This window comes from Nipponia nippon, unplaced genomic scaffold, assembly GCF_047370975.1.
Source record: "Nipponia nippon isolate SJK-2023a ecotype South Korea unplaced genomic scaffold, ASM4737097v1 scaffold_30, whole genome shotgun sequence".
Taxonomy (NCBI): domain Eukaryota; kingdom Metazoa; phylum Chordata; class Aves; order Pelecaniformes; family Threskiornithidae; genus Nipponia; species Nipponia nippon.
Genome location: NW_028262348.1, coordinates 452,065 through 473,395, shown reverse-complemented (window position 1 = coordinate 473,395; position 21,331 = coordinate 452,065). Strand labels below are relative to the sequence as shown.

General features: G+C 42.6%; 1 protein-coding gene across 8 annotated transcripts; it reads right to left on the bottom strand.

Moving 5' to 3' along the window:
• Nucleotides 1-1,522: 1,522 nt before the first annotated feature.
• Nucleotides 1,523-20,208, bottom strand: LOC104011429 (solute carrier family 2, facilitated glucose transporter member 11). Of its 8 annotated transcripts, XM_087768597.1 has the most exons (17): nt 20,128-20,208; nt 19,370-19,468; nt 15,706-18,497; nt 15,402-15,501; nt 14,771-14,786; nt 13,568-13,691; nt 11,900-11,998; nt 11,180-11,340; nt 10,435-10,559; nt 8,807-8,936; nt 8,513-8,661; nt 7,659-7,846; nt 6,459-6,569; nt 6,284-6,385; nt 5,134-5,209; nt 4,079-4,206; nt 1,523-3,751 (listed from the first exon to the last, which is right to left on the bottom strand). In XM_087768597.1, the coding sequence occupies exons 6-17, from the start codon at nt 13,589-13,591 to the stop codon at nt 3,545-3,547; spliced, it is 1,500 nt and encodes a 499-aa protein (XP_087624723.1). In that variant the 5' UTR covers nt 13,592-13,691; nt 14,771-14,786; nt 15,402-15,501; nt 15,706-18,497; nt 19,370-19,468; nt 20,128-20,208; the 3' UTR covers nt 1,523-3,544. The 8 variants fall into 8 exon arrangements, with proteins under 8 accessions (XP_087624723.1, XP_087624718.1, XP_087624719.1 ...); XM_087768592.1 differs by having other exon boundaries at nt 13,568-14,786; nt 15,268-15,501; XM_087768593.1 differs by lacking the exon at nt 14,771-14,786 and having other exon boundaries at nt 15,268-15,501.
• Between the last annotated feature and the right edge of the window lie 1,123 nt (nt 20,209-21,331).

The following is a 21,331-nucleotide window of genomic DNA, read 5'->3' as shown; positions in this document are numbered from 1 at the left end:
GGGAGTTCGTGACGGGTTTTTTTCCAGTTTAGGGTCTCCAGCAGATAAGCTGTTGTTAGAGCACAAGCGAGACTCTCCCTTTGGTGCTAAGAATTAATTTCCTTTTCTGTAAAGTTGTACAAAGTTGAAACAACAGAATGTGCATCTGACAAAGGAAGGAAATGCCATGTTAGCTGCTGGTATCTGCCTTGCTTGGATGATACTGGGGGAAGACACAAGCAGGCAATAATATGTAGCTCCCAGCGTGCGGCATTCCTTCTCAAATGCAGCCTGTTGCACATGTTTTCTTATGTTCTGCTTCACCCACTTCTACTTAGTACAGTTTACACATATTGTAACTTTTACTCCTTGCTTTTGCACTTTAATTTAGGATTCCTACTTTTGGTAGGTTAAGAGTCCTCCTCCTGTAATGCCCTCAGTGCGTCATGTCTTTTGCGTTTATGTTGATTAGTTACTGCACTGCTTCTGTGCTCTTATGACTTTCCCTGTGCCGAGGCCCCCTTTATTAGATGTGCAGTTTCGCAATTAGTGCTAACAGCTAGTTAGCAGGTATCTTACAGATATCCTTTAGTCATAACTGTGATCAGGACAGTAAGTCCCACAACATCAGGTCATTTAGTCATTTATCCTGCAATTTTACAGTCACATGTGACATACATATACCAAGCTGTGCTAAGCCTTCCTCAATACAGGCCGACTAGATCAGATCTGTGTTTTTTGTGTTTAGCTGACAGCAGTTCACTGATCCAGTGTTTAAGTATTTATATCTGCCTCAGTTGGTGTCGGTATTTGAGGCATATCTTACCTATCACCTGATGTCTTTGGAAGAAAATGTGCATGTAGCATTCCTGAAACTTCTGGATGACTGTCCTCTCTGTTTCTGTCTCCTCCCATGTATATTTGAACCATATCTTTTTGCTGTTTCATCCCTTGACCAGACTGTTACCAGAATTGCTCTTGCTCCACTGAGCACAGGCGAAGGTTGACCTGTGCTCCAAATAGCTGTTCCGCTTCGTTGTCACGTTGGTGTTCCATAGGGCATCTGCTCGCTTCCTGGCGAGGATCTTATGGGGAAGGCTTTCCTAATGACATCTAACGAATGACTGAGATCAGAGAAGTGGCTCACTAGAAAGTCACTCCAGCAATGCTACACAATGCCACTCTGCTTGCATTTCCAAGGACTTTGGGTATTGTTGTAATGGAACAAAGGATGTTTTCAGAAGGACTGCTTAGGAAAAGAGAATCCTGTTTTGCAAAAAGTTCAGATTTCCTTTCTATATTCGTAGTTGTCTCCAAATGACTGGTAGTTTTCAATCATGTTATATGTATATGGAACGCTACAAAGCTTTTTTGACTTTAAGGACACTTCCCATTTCATAGATTATTTTTTAGTGAGAAGTCTTAAGTGTCCCTCAATGCTAAAGACAGGAATAATGAAAAACCCAGTCATGGAAGGGTATGCGCACCAATAACTTTTTTTCTAGTCAACTGTCCCTAGGAGAGGTCCTGATGTTGGGAAAGAAACATTTGTGGAGGCCAGAAGTTTTATTACAAAGCAATCTGCCATTTTTATTATGTTTCACATTTCAAAATAAAAATAAGCAGCAGTTAAGATGAACAATTGAATTCATATTTTGAATAGCCTTATTTGAGTTGAAGTAAATATGGCAGTCAAAGCAATATCAGAGATAAAAACACTTACTTTGCTGTGCAAGTCTAGAGTTAAATTTTAATTTGTATAGTGTGCTCCACTGTGAGCCTTAGCTTTTTTCATGTTATTGCTAATAGTATTGCTTTGCTACTAGAACTGCGCAAGCTTCTCATTAATAGAGGGAAACGTGCAGAAAATTAGACACTTTCTAAAGAAAAGAGAAGTCCCATGAGTTTGTGTATTTCAGAAAAAGTTTCTGGTGAAATTAATCCCTGTGGTACTTTACAAACTCACGCTATCCTATAAGGCTCACAAACTCTTTTTGCCTTTAACTATGTATAGCAGGAAGCAGAAAGGAACTCAGTATCAGATTGCCTTGACGATCATTCACAGTTTGAAAGCCTGCAGCATGTGAAGTCAAGCACAGATGTTGATTATACATCAGTGTAGAAAATTATATTGCATCCACTCCTACAACAGAGATCATTGGGAATGGTATATCACACTAAATCTGGAAGTTAGAAAACTTGCATATGATATGTTTTAACATAGTCTCTCACTTTGTTTCCTTATCTTTGTGCACACTACATGCTTGTAAAAACTGGCAAAACGCCTATGAGAGACTGTAAATTAAACTGTAAATTGTTGTTGGAAATGCTTAAACGAATGCCTTAGAAGTTCCTTAAGTTAGAATTGCATTTCCCACTTTTACTGTAAATGAGTCTGACAAAATATTCAAGGCATAAAATATTTACAGTCATCTCTACAGCTGTCAGTCAGTATCTACACTTGCAGTGAACAATCACTGAAGAGTCTGTACTGATTGCACATCCCTGAAATATGAGGATATGTGATCACTTCTTAGTCATGGTAGAGAAATACACCCCAGGCAGGAGCCCTGCGTGTATCCAAGAGCTGGAGGACACGAGTAAGCTTCTGCTGGCAGCATGCTGCACATACAGCAAGGTACTGTACAGACGTTTTTAGGAGAAACGGTGAAGTAACAGGTATTCTGTTACAGCCAGAAGTTCCAGTCTGGGATGGTTCTTCTGGGATAAACTGGGTCCAGGTAGCCCAAAGTCACACAAAGGAAAGTAGCAGCTAAATTGCTCCGGGATTCTTAGCCCATGAGATATCTGAGGGAACTCTGATCCTGGAAGAGGAGCTACAGACTCGAGATGACAACAGTGATGGGCAAGATAGCACAGAGTATCAAAAATGACTCTAGGTGCTTGTGTTTGATGGCAACTGGATTCCACCCATGAGTCCTTTAGCTGTTTGGAAAACTTCAGTCTAAAAGGGTTGAAGTCTGTCAAACTAGATACAACAGAGGCACAACATGGACAACATGGCGTTATGCATGGGAACCTGGCAAGGTTTGATTATTCAGTTGAGACTAGAGAAACAAAGAATTTCTCTCCTATTCCACTAAATTTTTGCTTTAATCTGTTATGGATTGAACCCTAGCCGGAGACAGCAAGCGAAGAACTTCACTATTCCCATTTCAGGGTTGTAAAAACACACTCAGAAATCATAGAGAGAGAGGAGATCACAGGTCTTCCCTTTCTCTGTGGTCAGCAGAGTGTTTATAAATTCTGCATGTAGTTTCAGTGTGTATTAGTTGCTCTGTTATGGAAGAGATTTACACATCAGCAAGTTAAGCCAAAATGCTCACGATTCACATGAGTCTATCCTGTTAATATCAGCCATCATCCCTTTTCTAAGCTGCCCAGAGTGGAGTGCTTGAGAAAGGTGCTGGTTTGGCAAAATGGGAACCTTGCAAGTGACAGATATGAAAGCCGACAGTCCATTGGGACTGACTTGCTAGTCAGGAAACAACGAATGTCTTTTTTTCCTTCCTTTTAAGAAAGCCTGACTCCCCCTAAGGGCGGGTCAAAGCCTGGTGCAGAAGGTGTAATCCTCTGTGGCATGACTTGGGGTTGCTGGAACACGCTTCTTTTTAAAGTTTAGCTTATTGAATTCTTCTGTGATTTCCACGCTTGATTTCCCCTTTGTTTCTGGAAGGAACAGGTGGATAATTATCCCTGAAGTGAAAAGTACCCCCATAAAGATCAGGAAGCAGAAGTGCTTGAGCCTTTCCTGCAGGGAAGAGCAAAGTGAGAGAGAGTGAGATGAGCATATCTATTCTTTTGTCACTTTCTTGGCACAGTTTTTGTATTTGGGTCCCAAAGTTCTTTGAATTTGATAAGGAGTTCTTTGCATTTTGACCTTTGACAAATATTTCAATCTGAATAAGTATCTTGGGCAAATCAGGGCCCTTCAGCTGCAAAAGTCGACTTGGGAGAGCAGGTGCCAAGGCCACTCTAGACTGACATGGCATTGTCATCTCCTGCTGCTCTTCTTCCTCCTCCCATGGCTGACTCAAGCTTCGCGCCCCTGGGGAGCGTCCCAGGAAAAGTCACTCACCACAATGAAGGGGAAGGTTGTTCCGATCACAAAGACGCCCAGCCAGTTGACAACTGCGCCGATCACAAAGGCGGGTGGTCTGCAGGAGAGCTGGAAAATTTCAGACCTAATGGAAACCGTGGCACCAGCTGAAAGGAAAGAAGAATAAGAATTACTGCTTGTTGATGTGTTTGATTGGAACATTTGGATTGAGCGTTACCATTACGCTGTCAGCAAATACATGCTACTATCATCCACTGGCATTCAAAAGAATTGAGTATGTCACTGTTTTTTAGAAAAGGTTTGTGGCATCTTACAAACTGTTAGACATCAGCTTATTAAAATGGTAAATTATTCAAGTAAATTTATTGGGGAGATTGAAGAATTAAGTAGTTAACACTGGAGAAAGTATGACGTCTCATGAAAGGAGCTGTGTAAGGATGGAATAGCAATTATTATTACTAACAAGAAGTCCCAGCATGATACTGCTAGATCACCAATGAGTAGTCTTCCCGGATTCACCTCCTGGGCATTTCAGTTATGTTTTGAAGTCACAGGACTTCGACAGCTTTGAGTTAGGAAAATAATTCAGCCCTGCCATATGGGAAGGCAAATATTTTAAAAATTAATAGGCTTTAAAAAAAAAATTAAAAGGAGCAGGTAGTATATGCTAGGAAAGGAATTACTTCAAAGTCAGTCTTCTGCACTGCTGTCTATGTGGGATAAGATGTAACATTATACAACACTGAATTTAAAAGAACTCTTGCTTTTCTTTCTTTTTTCTTATTATTAAAAAAACCCCAACCTTTTACCCATCTGCTTTTGCTCTATTTTTGCTGTATTTTTCCAGTAAGTACTTTTTGCTCTCCTCCTTTCCTCTCATTAGCAAAACCCAAACCTGATGGCATTGAAGTTTCTGGCCAATGATTGGACCCACAGTGTTTAAATGGCTACAAGACTAGGTTAAATGAATTTACTTATGCTACATGGTACGCAATATTATGCAGTATTTTCCTAGCCATATTAATAAGCTCACATGACTCGATTCCTTTATTTCTTTTGAATGAAGTACTCACCTGGCCCGACTCCAAAGACAACTACAAACAAGATAATCAGACAAAGGCTGCAGTATGGCATCCAGAAATACCAGTCCTGGGAAAAAAAAACCATAACAAACTTCTGGGTGAAATCTGATTATAACCATAGGTGAGAAATGCTGCTTGTTTTCCAACACTGTCACCTCAAGAAAAATATACAGTGTGTGGGAACTGGCAGAGAAATGTGTGTGCTTTTTCCTGTGGATGGAGCAGTGAGGTTTTTGTTAAGTGAGCAGAGAAACAGGTTTGCTAGCAGCTGTTGAGCTTGGAAGCCTTCAATTAAAGGAAGTCAGAATAGTCCTTTTCCACCTTTCTTCTTGACCCCACAGTGCTTCCTCCAAACCTTAGAGGTACAGGAAGGCCAAATCATAGCTTTCTTCACTTTTCTTAAGTGATAGGTTCAAAAACTGATACTGAAAAGGAACTTTCCTGGATCTTAGTCAAGAAGATATGAGACTCGATGCTTTAGGAAAAAAGATTTCTCTCTCCTGTGTTTGAGATCCTTCATGAATGAGGCAAATCTGGAAGTCTGCTGCCACCTTGCTTCCAGGCTGATTTTACAGTAGTGTCTATAGCTCGTGGGTGAATACTGGTACCCCAGGAGACCTGCTTCTGAAGAAGCTGCAGCAATGACACAGTGTTATAGAGGTGAACTGGTCTCCAGTCTGTGAACAGATATATGCATTCCTGGTATCGTCTGCAGCGAAGTTAAATTTCAAATTAACTGATGCAGAGTCTGGTTTTTTATTGTTACTTGTTAAAAACTGCATGAATAGGAAGGGCCATTTTCCTAGGACTGGCCAGTGTTTGGTCCTTGCAGTCTGATGAAATCAGGAATCAGTGCTAGTCTCCCAGTGTTTTATGTGCTCCTTGCTGAGCTCATGGGATCATGTTGAAAGGAAGGCAGGAGTCCACGAGAGTACTGGCTGAGAGAGGGTTTAATCCTACGTATGGGCAAGCTCGATCTTTAGGATATTCCCCTCCCAGTCGGTAAGCTGTTAACACAGAAGTTATTTTGGCACTTCTAAAAGCCTCACTTTCCTTTCTCAGGAGCATGATCCTGCCTGTGAGCAGAGGTTAGAAATAGAACAGGTAATGGAACAGTCTGCCATGAGAAGAGTTTCTTTACCTGTAGGGAGAGAGTCACGGTGATACCAGCTAGCAGTGAACCCATGATCCAATAGCCTCCTCTTACGAGCACTTTCCTGCCCAGTCGCTCAATGATGGAGCTCTGAAGGACAGAAATCACACTGGGTAGTGCCAGAAAAGAAATTGTGACCCGTTCCCATAGTAACGTGACTTACACAGACTACAGTAGCTACGAGTTCAGAGAGCCCAACACAGAGGGTCATATAGGAGATGATTCTTTCATCAAAGCCAGCTGTCTGGAGAACTTCAAAAGTATAAAAATAAATCTGGAAAAAAAACCATAAAACAATAAGAGAAGAAAATAATTGATTTCTTACCCATACCTGTGTGTCACTGCCCTGGATAGGAGCTGCTAACCAAGGAGCATGCAGCTCAGCTGTGGAGTGAGCTAGAATTCTGCACTCTTTTTGGTAGTTTTCACTTTATTGGCAGACAAAAATGTTATAAAATATAATTAATTAATTCATTTGGTAAAAGATAAAATGCTGGGATAAAAGGACCTCCAGCTGCTGCAAGGTAATTAGGTTTGCAGAGTCCTGATTTAGGTGCTTTCAGAAACAGCCAGGTATATCGTCTCTTCTGGAGCCCATCCAAAAACATAATTGTAGGATATTTTCAAGGAAGAAGAGCATGGGTTATGGGGTCATGAGGGCGTAAAACAAGCATCTTTTCTTTTCTGTATCTATTTTTTCTGCATCTTTCAGCTCTGCTACTGTTTGGAGATATGCTGAGAGGGTAAAGATTCCAGTTTAAGCTGTGTTAGACTCAGCTGTGTATTTCCTTTACAGATTTCGCTGCATCGTGATGTTAGAGGTAGAAGAATCATGCAGGCGATTGCAAAGCTGTGGCTTCAAAACGATCCCAGAAAAGTGGTGCTGTGAGGAAGAGGGGGAGAACTGCAGAAGCTGCCAGAACAGTGAGCATGCTCATTGCTTTGCTTTAAAGGTAGAGTGAGCATACTGCCATTCCAACATCTTAGGGTGATAAGAGCCAGGGGGCAAACAGCAGCAGTTGCAGAGAACAGTCACATAAAACTACACTGCAGATTTTGCCACTATAGAGTGGGCTCGTGTAACAGTAGGTTTTGGGGCCTTGTAACAGCTTCCAAAAATGGCTGTTAAATAAGCCTAGCTACCGAGGAAGGTAAAAGAACCAAGAGCTGGGCAAAGGGATGGCACAGGAAGAGCCTGGCCAATCTTTGCAGACTGCTGCTGCTGCCCTGTAGGAGGGCTGGCAGACAGCAAGTTGTGGCCTGAGGAGCCTGAGAAAAATGGAGGGAACTCCTGGGAGCCATGATGTCTCCTTTAAGGTTGTCAGTAAGTGTTTTGAGACTTTAAGGGGGAAATACACTCAACTGCATTGATGCCACATAGCTGAACTGTGGCGGTCAGAATAACTATCATGTACAGCTGCCAACGGAAAGCTCGTTCTGTCATTAGCTCCAGGACACTCAAGATCTTGGTGTTTTTCATTGTTGCCTTCTCTTTCATGATGTCATCAATCTCTGCTTGGTGATGGCCTTCACCCCAAAGCTGCCTTATGGCTGTGGAGGAGAAGGAGAGTGAGACCCGCCATGTTAATTTGTCTCTGTTGTTTGTTGCTTAAGGAGTTTGTTGAGTAGGTGATGCACGTGTCTGGCAGCACAGCATGCATGGGCTGTGGCTGCGGTGTGAGGCAGAGATGGCCTCTAGGGTATTCCAGAGCCCTGGTCCCCGCCGGCACAGCGGGACCTGTTCTGACAGGGGGGCCTAGTGGGGTGCACAATTACTCCCTCCCTGCCCATGGGTCCTACTTTTCTCCCTTCCTCCTTCTCTCAGGGTATGAGCAGGGTACACAGCCAACAACCAAAGCTAAGGGGTGCCCTGTGGAGCCCTGCAGTGCAAACAGCCATCTATCATTTATCATTTATCATTTGTCATTTGTCATTTGTCATTTGTCATTTGTCATTTGTCATTTATCATCAGACTGACAGCCCAGGTGGTGTCAGCTGAATGCAAAAGGTTTTGTAATACAAAACTGTAGAGAGAAGTAGTTTCATGTTCTGTGTGGGGACTACAACAAAAATATACTTAGTATGTGTTCACAGAGTCATCTTGGAAATGAGCAGGGAGAGACTTTGCCCTGTTTATTTTTTTCCATATGGGGAGAGCAAACATCACGAAACAGCTGAAAGTCAAGAGAGGAACAGGAACCTGGAGCCCTCAATTACCTTTTTTGCAGCCTTCCTGGTCTCCTTTATGCATGAGGAGATATGGTGGAGACTCAGGGAAGAAGGGCAGAGTGACCAGCTGGACCAGTGCTGGAAGTCCACAGGAGGCCATCAGCATGGGCCATAGGGACTGGCTGCCCAGCAGCTCCCTGGCAGGGATAAAATGTGTGTGTAGAATAAAAGTTCATTGCGTTGGTTTTGAGGAGAGAAAGGAATGGATGGAAAAGCAGAGGGAGAAGCAAAATGTAGAGGGGATCCAGAAACTGATGGGGTGGGAAATCAATTGTATTATACCTTTGTCCTGAAATTTGCCCTACGGCTTTTCCCAGTGACCAAAAGAAAGAGGAAGTAGAGTTTGCAAATCCACGTAGCTTCCTAGGGGAAATTTCTCCAACATATTGATGATGTAGAGGAACACAAAGACCTTGAGGTGAAGAGAGAATTATGGGAGAGAAGAAAGAAAACATTCATAACCATTGGAAATAAAATTGCATGTAAATAATTACACATTACAGAATACAGCTGCCTTATGCGCCGAATTGTTTCTTATAGCTCAACTCACGTATGAGATTTTTCAGTACTAGATTTTTTAGCCCTTTCTACAAAAGCGTTTGGTCCTCTTTTCATAGTGCAGTTTCCTGATCTTAAGAAATGTACGGTTTTCCCTTTGGGGTGTATGTGGAGCCTCATCATAGTATCTCTTGCGAGCCTTAGCATATTTTAGAAGACACAGAGTATGCAAGTGCTAAATAACTAAACACCCTGTAGTAATATTTAATATGCTTGTAGCTAACCCACATAATCTCAACCTTTTCTGACATAATGCTATAGAAGATCTGTATGGTAGATCCACAGCAAATTAAAATATACAGTGCTATATTCAATGTTGATTTGAACATGATTTAGAGGGAGACACAAGTATTTCTTTTCCACTGCCTAGCAATAATTTTGATGATTTCAGGCAGAGTTGATGTTTCCAGCAGTATGTGAAGTACTTAATAACTCAGACATGCTGAAAACTAGTCTGGGAGTAAGAGCTTTTTCCTGATATGATGGTCACAGCCCCTTTTATCTGTTTTGAAAGCAACATGTTCTTCTCCTGGCTTTATGTGATGGCAAAGCAATGCAGATATGCAGTCTTTTTAAGAAAAATTAGGTCTTTGGATGAGGCATGGTACAGGTTCTAGACCGTAGCAGGGCCCCTGTGGGTGAGTAGTTCTCAAAATACAACTGTAGTTCTCCAGTACAATTTTATGTCAGAGAGGCAATGTGCATAAACTGGTTATTTGAAATAAGTTAAAATAGGCATCCCTGTGAATATTCAAACTGAATGGAAAAGCAACTTTTTGTGTAGGAGACAAATACAAGGCATACTGATACCAGCACAGGATGTTTTTGCTGCATGTGGTCTACCTGCCAGGAGTGATTGTGCTTGATTATGCCCAGCTCTTTGTAGTAACCCCAGGGACTTACTGCTTTGAAGCAGGTTGAATACCCTTGTAGAACATCCCTGAAATATGTTCAGAGTGAAAATTAAATGGCCATGGCCTTGAACAGCCTGGTTCCTTGGAGCCTTATGAGAATACTAGCTTTAAACCATATACCATATATTTCCAGTACTGTTAACCAAAATTAAGATAATATTATACATATTTTTCCATCAGAAAAACCCCTTGTTTCATATTGTATCAAAACATTCCTGACAGCTCTGAGTATTTATGCACTTGGCAAAACTGAATTTTATTTGGTATCAGTGAAATTAGCAGTAATTATACTCTTTATTGCTGGGTGTTATAGAAGATCTTTTGACAATGAATCACTGACTTTAATATTTTATTTTCTTAGTAGAGGGTTATTATTTACTTTGAATAAAGATGTAAAATTTTGGGAGACCCTGCTGACCTGTGGGAGAAATCACTTACCTGCACTTACTCCACACATGAAGCGTCCAATTAGAATCATCTCAAATGACTGGGCTATTTTACTGCAGCCCATGATGGATGCTGCCGCTATCATGAGCAGGTTGTTGCACAGGAGACATTTCTTTCTGTAAGTGCAAGGAAGTAAAAAGAATTTTTGTAAATCAGAAGGGAAATGGCACTTAAACTCCTGGCACGTAGGAAGTCTTGGGTGAAATTGTCTTGCTAGTTTTGTGAAATTATACATATGTGGTCCAGGACAAAATAAGCCCTTCCACACTGGTGGCACTGGATAATCTGGACTCACAGTGTGCCTTGGCACATGGCTAGACCTGGGAGTTTGGGACCGCTTCTGGGTTTTGTAGCAGACAAAGTCTTAAAGCTTTTCTGCACTTGAAAATCCATCATGAAACACATTGATGTAGCACTTAAGAGCATCTCAATGCTGCTATATTTTGAGCAGAACCTCCAAGAAACCCATTCTGTCTTCAGCCAGGGGGCTGCCTTTCCTCCTTGCCGAGACTAACCCAGCCTGAGTAACTGCGCCTGGTGTGACAGACTGGTGGCACGGTGGATTAGCCTGTGCCGCAGCACAAGGGCAAGAAGCAGCAAAATCTGTTGACACCACCGCTAAGCTGGCTGTATTGCAGCCGTGACTAAGCCTAACAGTCTGTCTCACATTTAAAACCTCAACCGTCATTTCCTTAAGGTAAAATTCAGTTGACAAATTGTCTTTAAACATACATACTTGCCATACTTGACAGTCAGGTATCTACTTCCTGAAGAACCCAAGAGACCTCCTATACCAAAGATGGACACGGTGATAGACCATAGGAACAAGAGGTTATCATGATGGATGGGGTAGCCGTATCGCTCCAGCCAAGTTTCATTAATGAAAGCCTTAACATGCTGAGACAGAAAAAAGAATTTTCATTAACAATAACTGTGACTCCTGTGCATGTATTTTATTATATTTAGGACATAATTTTGTTGCTTCAGCTAAAGTCACTGTTTCATAAAGACTCTAAAAGCGTGCATTAGCTAATATACGTAGTGTAATAGAGTATGGTGTCTTCATTTTGCCGTTAAAAGGAATTCATTCTTTGTTTTTTTGTCCTCGAAATCTGCGGAACTGAGGCACGGACTTGTAGTGGAGATGAGGGTGAAATGAGACCACTGAAGTAGGCACGTGTGCTGTAGGTTTACAGGGGAGACAGATGCCACCCCAGTCAGCGTGCATCTTCTGAGGAATGGTTCTATAAACAACAACTTGCAGGTCTCTCTCTTTTCTTCTATTTTCAACACTTTGACATGTTCTGCTTTACATGATAGCATAGTAACGGGAAAGAATTGTGAGAGGAGAATAGTGTGATTAAACCCTCGCTGACTGCCAGAGAGGAGCACCCTCCAGCAGGAATGCAGACTCAGTGCCACAGTTAACCAGTGTGCCATGTGCGTCTTTGCCTACCTGAGACACGTAGGTGATTGTAGAAACTTGAAAGCCAATTTGGAATGTTCCACCGATCCCCAGGACAGTGATAATTTGAAAGAGCCCCCGGTACTGTACCTGCAGAGGTAGAACAAAATCTTCATAATCTTGTCGCCACATCAGGCTGTTCTTGGAATGTGTCTTTCATTCTCCAGAAACGTCTCATTTGTTCAAGGGATTTGCAGATAGGCATGTTCCCTCTGCTTGCCCTCGTCTGACCTCTACATCCTCCTGTGATTTCCCTACACCCAACTCAAGGAAATGCAGCCTTTAGCTGTGGCAACCATTACATTTCCCTCCCCTTCTCCACAATTAGTCAACAGAGTAGCAAGCTGAAGGTCATTCCACACTCCAGGGCTAGAACAAGTGGTTTTGGGGAGGAGGGTCTTACTTTCCTCTCTGCTGCCTGGGCAGTGGCCAGGCTACCTGCAGCTCAGACCTGTGCCCACAGCAGTGACCAGGCCCTCTGTGCCCAGCCCTTTCCTATCTTATCCGAGAGAGCAGCTGCTGTGCTAGCTACCCTTCTGGCCCTTGAATAGCGGGCAGTGATCCCTCAACTCAAGTTTTGTGGCAAAGCCTCCTGAAATCACTCACAGAAGCTAAAAATTTAAAAAAGAAGTCTGAAATGGGAAAAACCCCCAGACTGGTGTTGCTTGTAGCATGTTTTTCCACTCAGATTCCTGTCAGTGTGGCAGCCCTTGGAAATCCATGGTTTTTTACCTAGACGGAGAGGAGGGAACAGCAAGGCAAGGTTTTGGGACAGGAGTTCCCTTCTGCAATGGTTCTGCTCAAGATGTGCTGTAGGAGGAAAGTGTCGTTTCTAGCTCTTATTACCATCACCAGTTCTGAACTCTTGCCCCACCTGCCTGTCTCAAGCGGCATGGTCATCTTAATCTCGGGAGTGTTGAGAACAGGCATCCCACTTTGATGTTTTTTCTGATTTTTTTTTCTGGTTGATTGCAGCTCTGAAGATACACAACAAGCACTGCACTTAGGTTTACTCTACAGCAGCCTTTGCAGCAGGACACAGTGAATATGCCGTGAATATGAATGGAAAATTGACAGCCTTTCAGAGGTGCCCTGCCATATTCCTCTTTCTTGGAGGAGAGGTTAAGTGTGCCCAGCAGGAGCTGAGAGCTCTTTCTCAAAGAGGCTTTGTCCTAATTGGAGGTGCCTCACTGATGTGTGAGGGTTCAAGACACAGCCATAGCCCGGGTATAAATGCTGCAGGATCCCACAAACATCCCTGCCAAGATGCCACAGCTGCCAATATCCAGTCCCGTTCCCTGCCTTTCAAAACCTCTGCCTGCCATCTCTTGCACTAAATAATTAGTGATATATTTAACAAAACTCTTTTTTCAGCAGATAAGCAAAGCAAATTATGTTTGAAGGTAAACAAATATTTTCCAGTAAATGAAAACATTTAAGAAACATTAACATAGTGATAAAAATATGACAAAGATGGATGGCAGAGCATATGAAGTGCAAACATCTGTAATACCTCAAAGTGGTGGGCGGAACCACTTCCGAGGTGCTTTTAGTGAATAGGAGCCTTGTTGTTTCTATTGAGATACTGATTTTCTTTTCTTTGAAACACCCGTAGCATACAAAAATGTTACAGATGTAAATACCCCACCAAGTACTTACCAGGTCTGATAGGAAGCTGGTCATCTCTGGCTAGGGGCTGGTTGTCCAGTGGGGGACGTGTCTCTGTCATTGCAGGCTTCTCTGTCTCTGTCTCCTGCCTGCTGGTACGGCAGTGGGCATTTGGCTTCAGGGACCAGAGTTAAATTTTTACTATTTCATCTTCACTCACTTATATTTACTTTGACTGGCCAAAGTTAACACTGCCAGATTAAATATTTCAGGAAATAATTGCATCTAGTCCAGTCCGCAGGGGGAAAGTTTCAAAGCAGAGGAAGTTTGGAGCTGGGGGCTAGCGAGGGCTTTGGAAAGGGAAAGGAGAACAGTGCAGGCAAAACAATCTAAACAGTTTTCCAGGTACGGTAAAATACTTTACTTCTGCGATACAGACTGAGGAGTACCTCTGCCATAATCTACACAAAGCAAAAAGCAGCTGGTACGAGGTTTAGATATTATTATTAAGTAAAGTACGTGGTATTCTGTTTCAGATTCATTGGTATAGTAAATATCATTTATTAGATGAAAAATAGGCAAATTTCAAAGCCTAATTCTGCTGTTCTGGCTTTATGTATCAGTTAGTTAGACTGTACTGAGGAAGGGTATTTCTTGTCTGGTGTTTATGAGGATGTTTGTTGGCCAGGGGTGGTGAAAAGGCAGTAAGAGATACTGTTCCCTGGCAGAGGCTTTGGGAATAGAGCATTTGGTCCTGAAGGCTCCACTTGAAACATCCAGTAACTGTAAGACCCACTTACTTACGAGGTAATCAAAGAAGGTAAAAATTCCCTAATGAGTTAGGATGGGACAGCTGGGATCTTAATCCCTCAGGTTTCAGCTTTGACACAGAACAACGCCAAAATCAGCGTTGCAGCCATTGCAAAGCCACCTCTGGTCCCCAGAGGCTCCTCTCTTGTGGGGTGAAACCCGAACTGTAGCTCTACACGTCTTCTGCTAGAGACAGCACTTGGAAGAAAGAGGTTTGCCTGGGGCTTTCAGGTGTCGTTGGTGCCCTGAGCTGTTCCTTCTTTCAAAGTCTTCTGCTGGCCCTTACTCATGCCAGCAGACCGTCCCCGCGCCCAGGGCTTGGGGTGGGGGCAGATGGGGCAGTGGGGTTGCACTGAAGCCCTCAGTGAATGCCTAAGCTCACCCTCGGGACTTGTACTTTCAGTTCATAAAACACAGAATGCAATTATTTACAGAGGGGTTTACCGCAAATGCTGTGAGTCTAAAGAAATGAGAAAAAATACAGGTTAATAATAAAACCTTGGTTACTTGTGTAATTCCAACTATTGCCTATATAACTGCATAGCAAATGCTGTTTCTTCTGGCTTGCAATAGTATTTAGAATGACTTGGCATTTTTGTAAGTATTTTCCCTTGAACACCAAAAATTGTAACATTTTGATTGTACAAAAATGCAAGTTGCATAGCTGTTGTCTATTTATTGTTTCAAAATGTTAATGTTTCTTTTTTATTACATGATTTTTCTCAAATTGTATCAAAGTGTAGCGGGAGTTATGGGATAAGGATTCCTGCACTCCTTGGAAATAATTACTGAGGATCTCAAAGAGCAGCAAATTCCACCAGCTCACAGTGCAATTTCTGTTACATTTTTGGGGATTTCTGGTGATTCTGAGCTGCACATGACCGTATAGCATGGTACTGTTTCACCTTATTAGCAACTTTAGGAGGACTTTATGACCTTACTTAATATATGGTCCTTCTGCTGACCAGCTACAAGCTAGTGTCGGTGATATGTTCCTCGAGGGAAGTATTTCCTGTAAAGGAATGAGGTCTCTTCCTCAAATGTAAAGCGCCAAATTCTTCAGTTATTTCCATACCCAAGTTCCGCTTTGTCTCGGGAAGGAAGAGGTAGATGAAGATGCCTGAGCTGATGAGGATCCCAGTAAAGATAAGGGAGCAGAAAGAGATGAGGTTTTCCTGGAAATAAACCAGAGAAAGATTTGTTTTTCTCTTCTCCTTTTGCAGCACCTTGACCATGATAACGAAATGGTGGCAATGATGGCAAAGTTTCACTTTGTAGCTGTTCTACATCCAGTTTGTTTTGTTGCTGTGACATGAAACGCACCAGTCTTTACATGTGAAACAGCAATGGGAATAAAATAGTTAAAAATGTCTTCTTACCTGAAGGGAGGGAGTAACTGTGAGCACAGACAGTGCCAAGGCCATGAAAGCACAGCCCTTCCACAGCAGTGTCTTCTGCCAAGGCGCTCGATGGTGAAGGTCTGGAAGGGCAGGATAAGTCCTCCCTTCACTGTAAGCACAGCCAAAGCCTGCGTAACACCCTGACACCGTGCCCCTTACACGCCACAGAGGGCGAAGGAACACAGAGACCAGCCCCTGGCAATACATATGGAATAAGGCCTTCTGCAAACCCAGCTGCACCCAGCACCTCGAAAGTGCAGAAGGAGACTAGGAAACACAACGGAAGAAACAACTTGCATTGGGAACGATGGATTGCATGTGCGATATCACCTCTAATGTCAGGACTGGTCAGGAAGCAAATGGGGTACATTTCCACCGGTGACCTGTCCTTTTTGCTGGTTGTTGGGAAAACGCTTCTTTTCAAGACTGGGTTACAAATAGAAAGTGTCTTTTTAGAAGTTTTTCACATGCTTCTAACAGAAAGAAACTGGTATCATTTTAGTTTCAGTCCTGGTCATCATCTGAGGCAAGTCAGCTGTGGTCCAGAAAAACAAGAGATACACCTATCATCATCATTTATTGTTGGCCCTACAGAATGCAAACCGAGGTGTTAATGATGGGTGAATTTCCTGAGGGAGATGAGGGAATTCACATGAAGCTTTTTCCTTTCTCTTTTCACTATTGGTACAGCTATTCTAGCCCCACTATGCCTAGGCAGGCCCAAGAAAAGAGGCAAAAATATGGGATGAGGAGGCTCTAGCAGGCGGTAGCTTGAAGAGGCTGTGCTCTGCCTTCTAGCCAGTTTTATTAGCTCTCCTTAGAACAACAACAGCAACAGCTACCGAAGCCATAGTATTTACAGAACATAACCTCCTTTGAACAGATGCAAGCATAACCCTGACACACCAACGGTGATGCCACCGCTTGTATTCAGTTCTGTTGGATGCCAGCTGCAGCCTCATAACAGTGATTTTGGCCCTGATGCCTGGGCCTGTACTGAAATAAGTAAGGCTGGATAGCACCTAAATTTCCAGCTTCTTCTGGAAGGTGTCAGTCACAGCAATGACACTGTAGCAGTAGTACAAAGATGAGAAAGCTAAAATAAAAAAGCCTAGCTTGCTTGTTTTATCTCTTCTTTTGAATAAAAGATAGGCAGAGTGAGTAGTCAAAATAATTTGAGATGTTGCTTGCAGAAGTATGAGAAAGAAAGGCCTTGGCATGGGATTAAAACAATACGCAAACATTAATATTGGCGAGTTAATCATATACTGTCTGGTTTACCAGTAACTGCAAGAGATGCAGCAATAGTAAGCATTTGGGAGAACAGGCCTCCTGAGATTTGGTGCATTGCATTTGTGCAGCCTGGGAGGATGAATGCTTGAGATGGAAAGGTTCCTTAAGCCGTGAAGTAGTGAACATGCCCAGCAAGACTGCCCGTGAAGGACTGACTTCTTGCAGGAGACACTGGAGCTATATCAGAGTGAGCATGGCTGGACTTCGTAAGAGAGGGAGAGAGGGATCCAAGGCTCATGCTTTTAAACCCGACATGGTGCTGTGTGGCAGGGATGAGCAGTCCCTCTGCAATCCAGCTGTGCTTCTGCTGAGACCAGTTCCTCCAAAAGGACCAGCAAAGACAAAGTGACACTGGCCAAGATTACAAGATCTCTTCTGTATGTGCAGAAAGGTTGGGACTGAAAATAAGATGTGAAAAAGAGAAAGAGGAGAGTAAATCAGAGAGAAGGAACTGACAAATGGAAGTGGAAGTTACCACAGCAGAATACACTATTGATCTGGTATGGTGCCAACAGTGGACACTGATCCTAACACGTATTTTTCCACATGTCTATTTAGCTAGCTGCTCCATGGCTTTAATGTCCGCTCAGCCCAGCTCAGAAGTACTACCACTTGCAATCGCACCACATTGTGAAATCTGTGCAAACTGGGAAGAGAATAGCATGGAAGAAGATAAATGTTATATTTGTGTTCCGTCTGATCTCATGCTGTTCTTATTTTCAAACAGGCGCCTCAGGAATTAGAAATTCCCCTTTACAACATGTTAGGGAAGCTGCAAGCTGTACAGAAGCACTGCCACAGAGGGGATGGGGGAAGAGGGCATGGTGGCAAAAAGCAGCATAACATTTCATCCTGGTTGCAGGCAGTACCTGCATTCCTTTTGGAATCGGTGAGGTGTGGGGGCACAGGAGCTGTTGAGGGTGGGTTAACACACACAAGCCAGTCTGCCCCCAGCCCTATTGCAGAATAAATGTCCGTATTTCAAAACTTCTCTTCTTAAATAACATGATGCATTTATATAGCACTTTGCCAGCTCAGTGAAGCTCTCTCTTTTTCTGTTAGGTAGATAAATAGTGGATGCCAGTTTTCCAAATAAAGAGTGGTAGATGGATGGGCAAAAACATCCAAAACCAAATCAGCAGCCAGTTGATGGCCAGGAGTAAATGTCATGACTGCTTGACTCCCACCCAGATACAACTTCTTTTATAGTATCTGCAAGCTTAAACTGCAGAATTTTCTTATGGACGCCTAACAGTTGTTATAGTGTGTGGAGAGGGGAAGATACCCAACTGCACTAATGCCCGAGAACTGCAGAGTTATGATCATGATAATCAAAATGCACAGCTGCCAGGGCAGAGTTTGGTCTTCCAGCACTTCCAGCACACTCAGGATTTTGATGTTTTCCATCGCTGCCTTTTGTTTTTGCAGATCGTCCACTTCTGCCCAGTGCTCTCCCTCACCCCACAGTTTCTTCATAGCTGTGCAGAACAAAGAGGAAAGCTTGATACAACTGTACTATTCATGCATCATAATGTTTGTACATGCAGATTTATTTAGATTATTTATTAGCTATTCTCCTAAGGTTTCAGACATCATGATGTTAACAAGCATGGTATGAAAACACCAGTGACAGATATTTATATCCTGTGCTCAGTCTTGCAGAAAGTAAGATCCTATCTCACAGCTGTTAGTATATAAATTTTAATTAACACTATACAGTTGTCAAAGCATCGCTATGTTCTCTGATCTCTCTCTTTCCCCATCTGATCACATGGCTCTTGTCACAGCACCTTGGAAGTGCCTTCCTTGAACCTGAACAGAGAAACTGTGGTCACAGTCACCAGCAGCTCTTTGCGCTGATAACAGAGCATATTGATTCATTAAAGGGCTTTGTGTTTGTGTGCGTGTGTATTTTCACGTAGAATTACAAAGACATGCTGTATCGGGACAGATTTGTTGGGAAGAATTTGTAGTAAATCGATGAGGTAATTTGTGCAGTTTGCTGACGAGATGAGATAGCTCCCAGTAGGCCGTCTGCTATTTCAGTTAGGTGGTTGTAGTGCCCAAATGACCTCATTTCAAATTGCCTTATGTGACATCTTTTGAAAATTTTGACTGCCCGCGTTAACGTCCGTTAAGTGGACAGACGGATGTGTTCGTTACCTGGGCATGCCCACTCAAAGGCAGCTATAGTCTAGCTCTTACTCTTTTCTTCTGCAGAGGAGGGCGGGTGGAAAAAGCTGGGAATGGCAAGTCAATGGAAACAATTTGCAACTTATTTTGGGAAGCATCCTTCACATTTTGATCCCCGACTCCTGAAGATGCTGCATCTGCTTAAAGCTTTTCTTACCATGGCTGAGTAGTTGATCATAGAGATTTGAACGCCAGTTGTGAGGGATCCACCAGCTCCCGGCACAAGGAGCATTACAACCAACCACTGGTGCTGAACCTGCAAGGAACAGTACAAGCTCATCGCAAAACAAACTGGTGATACCGTAGTCCCTGCATTTCTAGGATATCAACTAGTTTGATGATGCTTAAATAATCTTAGCAGAACATACAAAGCAGCAATGCAAAAACGATCAGCCAGGTGAATGTTCTGGATTATCAGTTTTGTTACTCTTCTTCAAATTAATTAATTAACCAATCCACAAAAACTTTATTTTCAAATTATATTTCATATCGCTATCAGGCTATTAGCGAGAAAAGTTTAATAATATCACAGTTATACATGGGAAGGTGCGGGAGCAGGTGAAAACAGTATAGAAATGCCTCACCATTTAAGTAATAGAGGACTTCTAAACTTTTTTTAAAAATCAGTTTCTCTACCCAGCTGGAACTTCCTTCAAAGTTTCCGTGATGATTTAGTCCAGAAAGTTCATTCTGTGTCATTTGATGTTTTTATTTTAAATGTTAGCTCTAACTTTTTCAGTAACAAAATTAGAAGGATTATTTAAAGAGCATCCACTGTCCACCCTATTATTTTGAAATTAGTTTGGTACATATGTACTATATTTTCTTTAGGAATGGTATCTGCAACAGATATAACTTCTCAATTCTTCCGACAGCTTGATATTAGCAGCCGATACTGCCAGCTGTAGTACTCACCACTTCTGAAAGGAGCTTTTCCATCTTGTATCGAAAGGGTGGCTGATCCCAGGCAGGCAGAACTCTGTTAGACTGAGGAAGTGTTTTCTGCCGTGCCTTTTCTGCACCTTCGGCTTAAGTAATCATCTGACTCTGAGACTGAGGTTAATGTTTACTTCATGTGATTTCTGTTGACTGGTGGTTTTTTGCAGCAATTGGACAGCACTTAGAATGGATGGATTAAATATTTCAGTGATTCAACAGGAGAGGCCCCTCTGAATGGGAACATTTTGTGGCATGAGTGCTCTCTGTTTTGATACAGAGAGTGAAACCAGTTCGAATATAAAATCTAATCCAAGTTTCAGTTGCTGGAACACACCCTGGCGCTTTAATGTCACAGCTGCTTCTGTGGCTATTCCTTTAGAAGGAGCAAGCATATTGTTCGAAATTTTTAAACAGAAAACTCCCTAAAACTCAACACTGATTCAGTGCTGCAGCACGACGATAGCCAATGTGAATGGTTAAACTGTGGAAAGACAGGACTTACGGTCCTACTAAACAGGAGGCATGGTATACCATTTGTAACTGTGACGGAAAATGGAAAAATAATTGATCATCCTGTATGAAGGTAGAAGAGTTTGGGGAGGGAAATGATTAAATGCTGCAGCGCTCAGCAGGATTAACAACTCTTGAATAGCGGCAGTACATGGGTGCTGTGGAGCATGCAGTGGTAAAGTGTAGCATTGTATGCTGGTGTGCACTAGTAGAGTGCAATGTGTCCTAGGCCAGCACACAGCTAGCAGGCATTTGCTATCACAGCTTCTGCTTGTTTTTGGAGCAGTTAATTATTTATAAAATGGGCTGAATTTTCAAAGTGTCTACTCTCTCAGTACTCTCTCAAAGTGTCTTACTCCCTGTCTCACTCCGGGGCTCTGGTCCTCTAGCTCTCAGCACTGCCTGTATGTTTGTTAACCCTTGTGCCATCCATGAGGTACCCAGAGTAAGGCTGAGAGCATTGCTTACGCTAAAAAACTTGCTCCAGATTTTGTTACAGCTGATATGCATGGAAGGTGCAGTCAGCTTGCTCCAGAGGATGCAGGTGAGAGTTCCGTACTAATTGCCCAGGGATCGGGGCTGATCCCTGACAGTGATGATAGAGACAATCAGAGCATACTTGATGTCAGCTCAAGAAAACAGAACGAAATTGAGTTCTCTTTGCTATTCG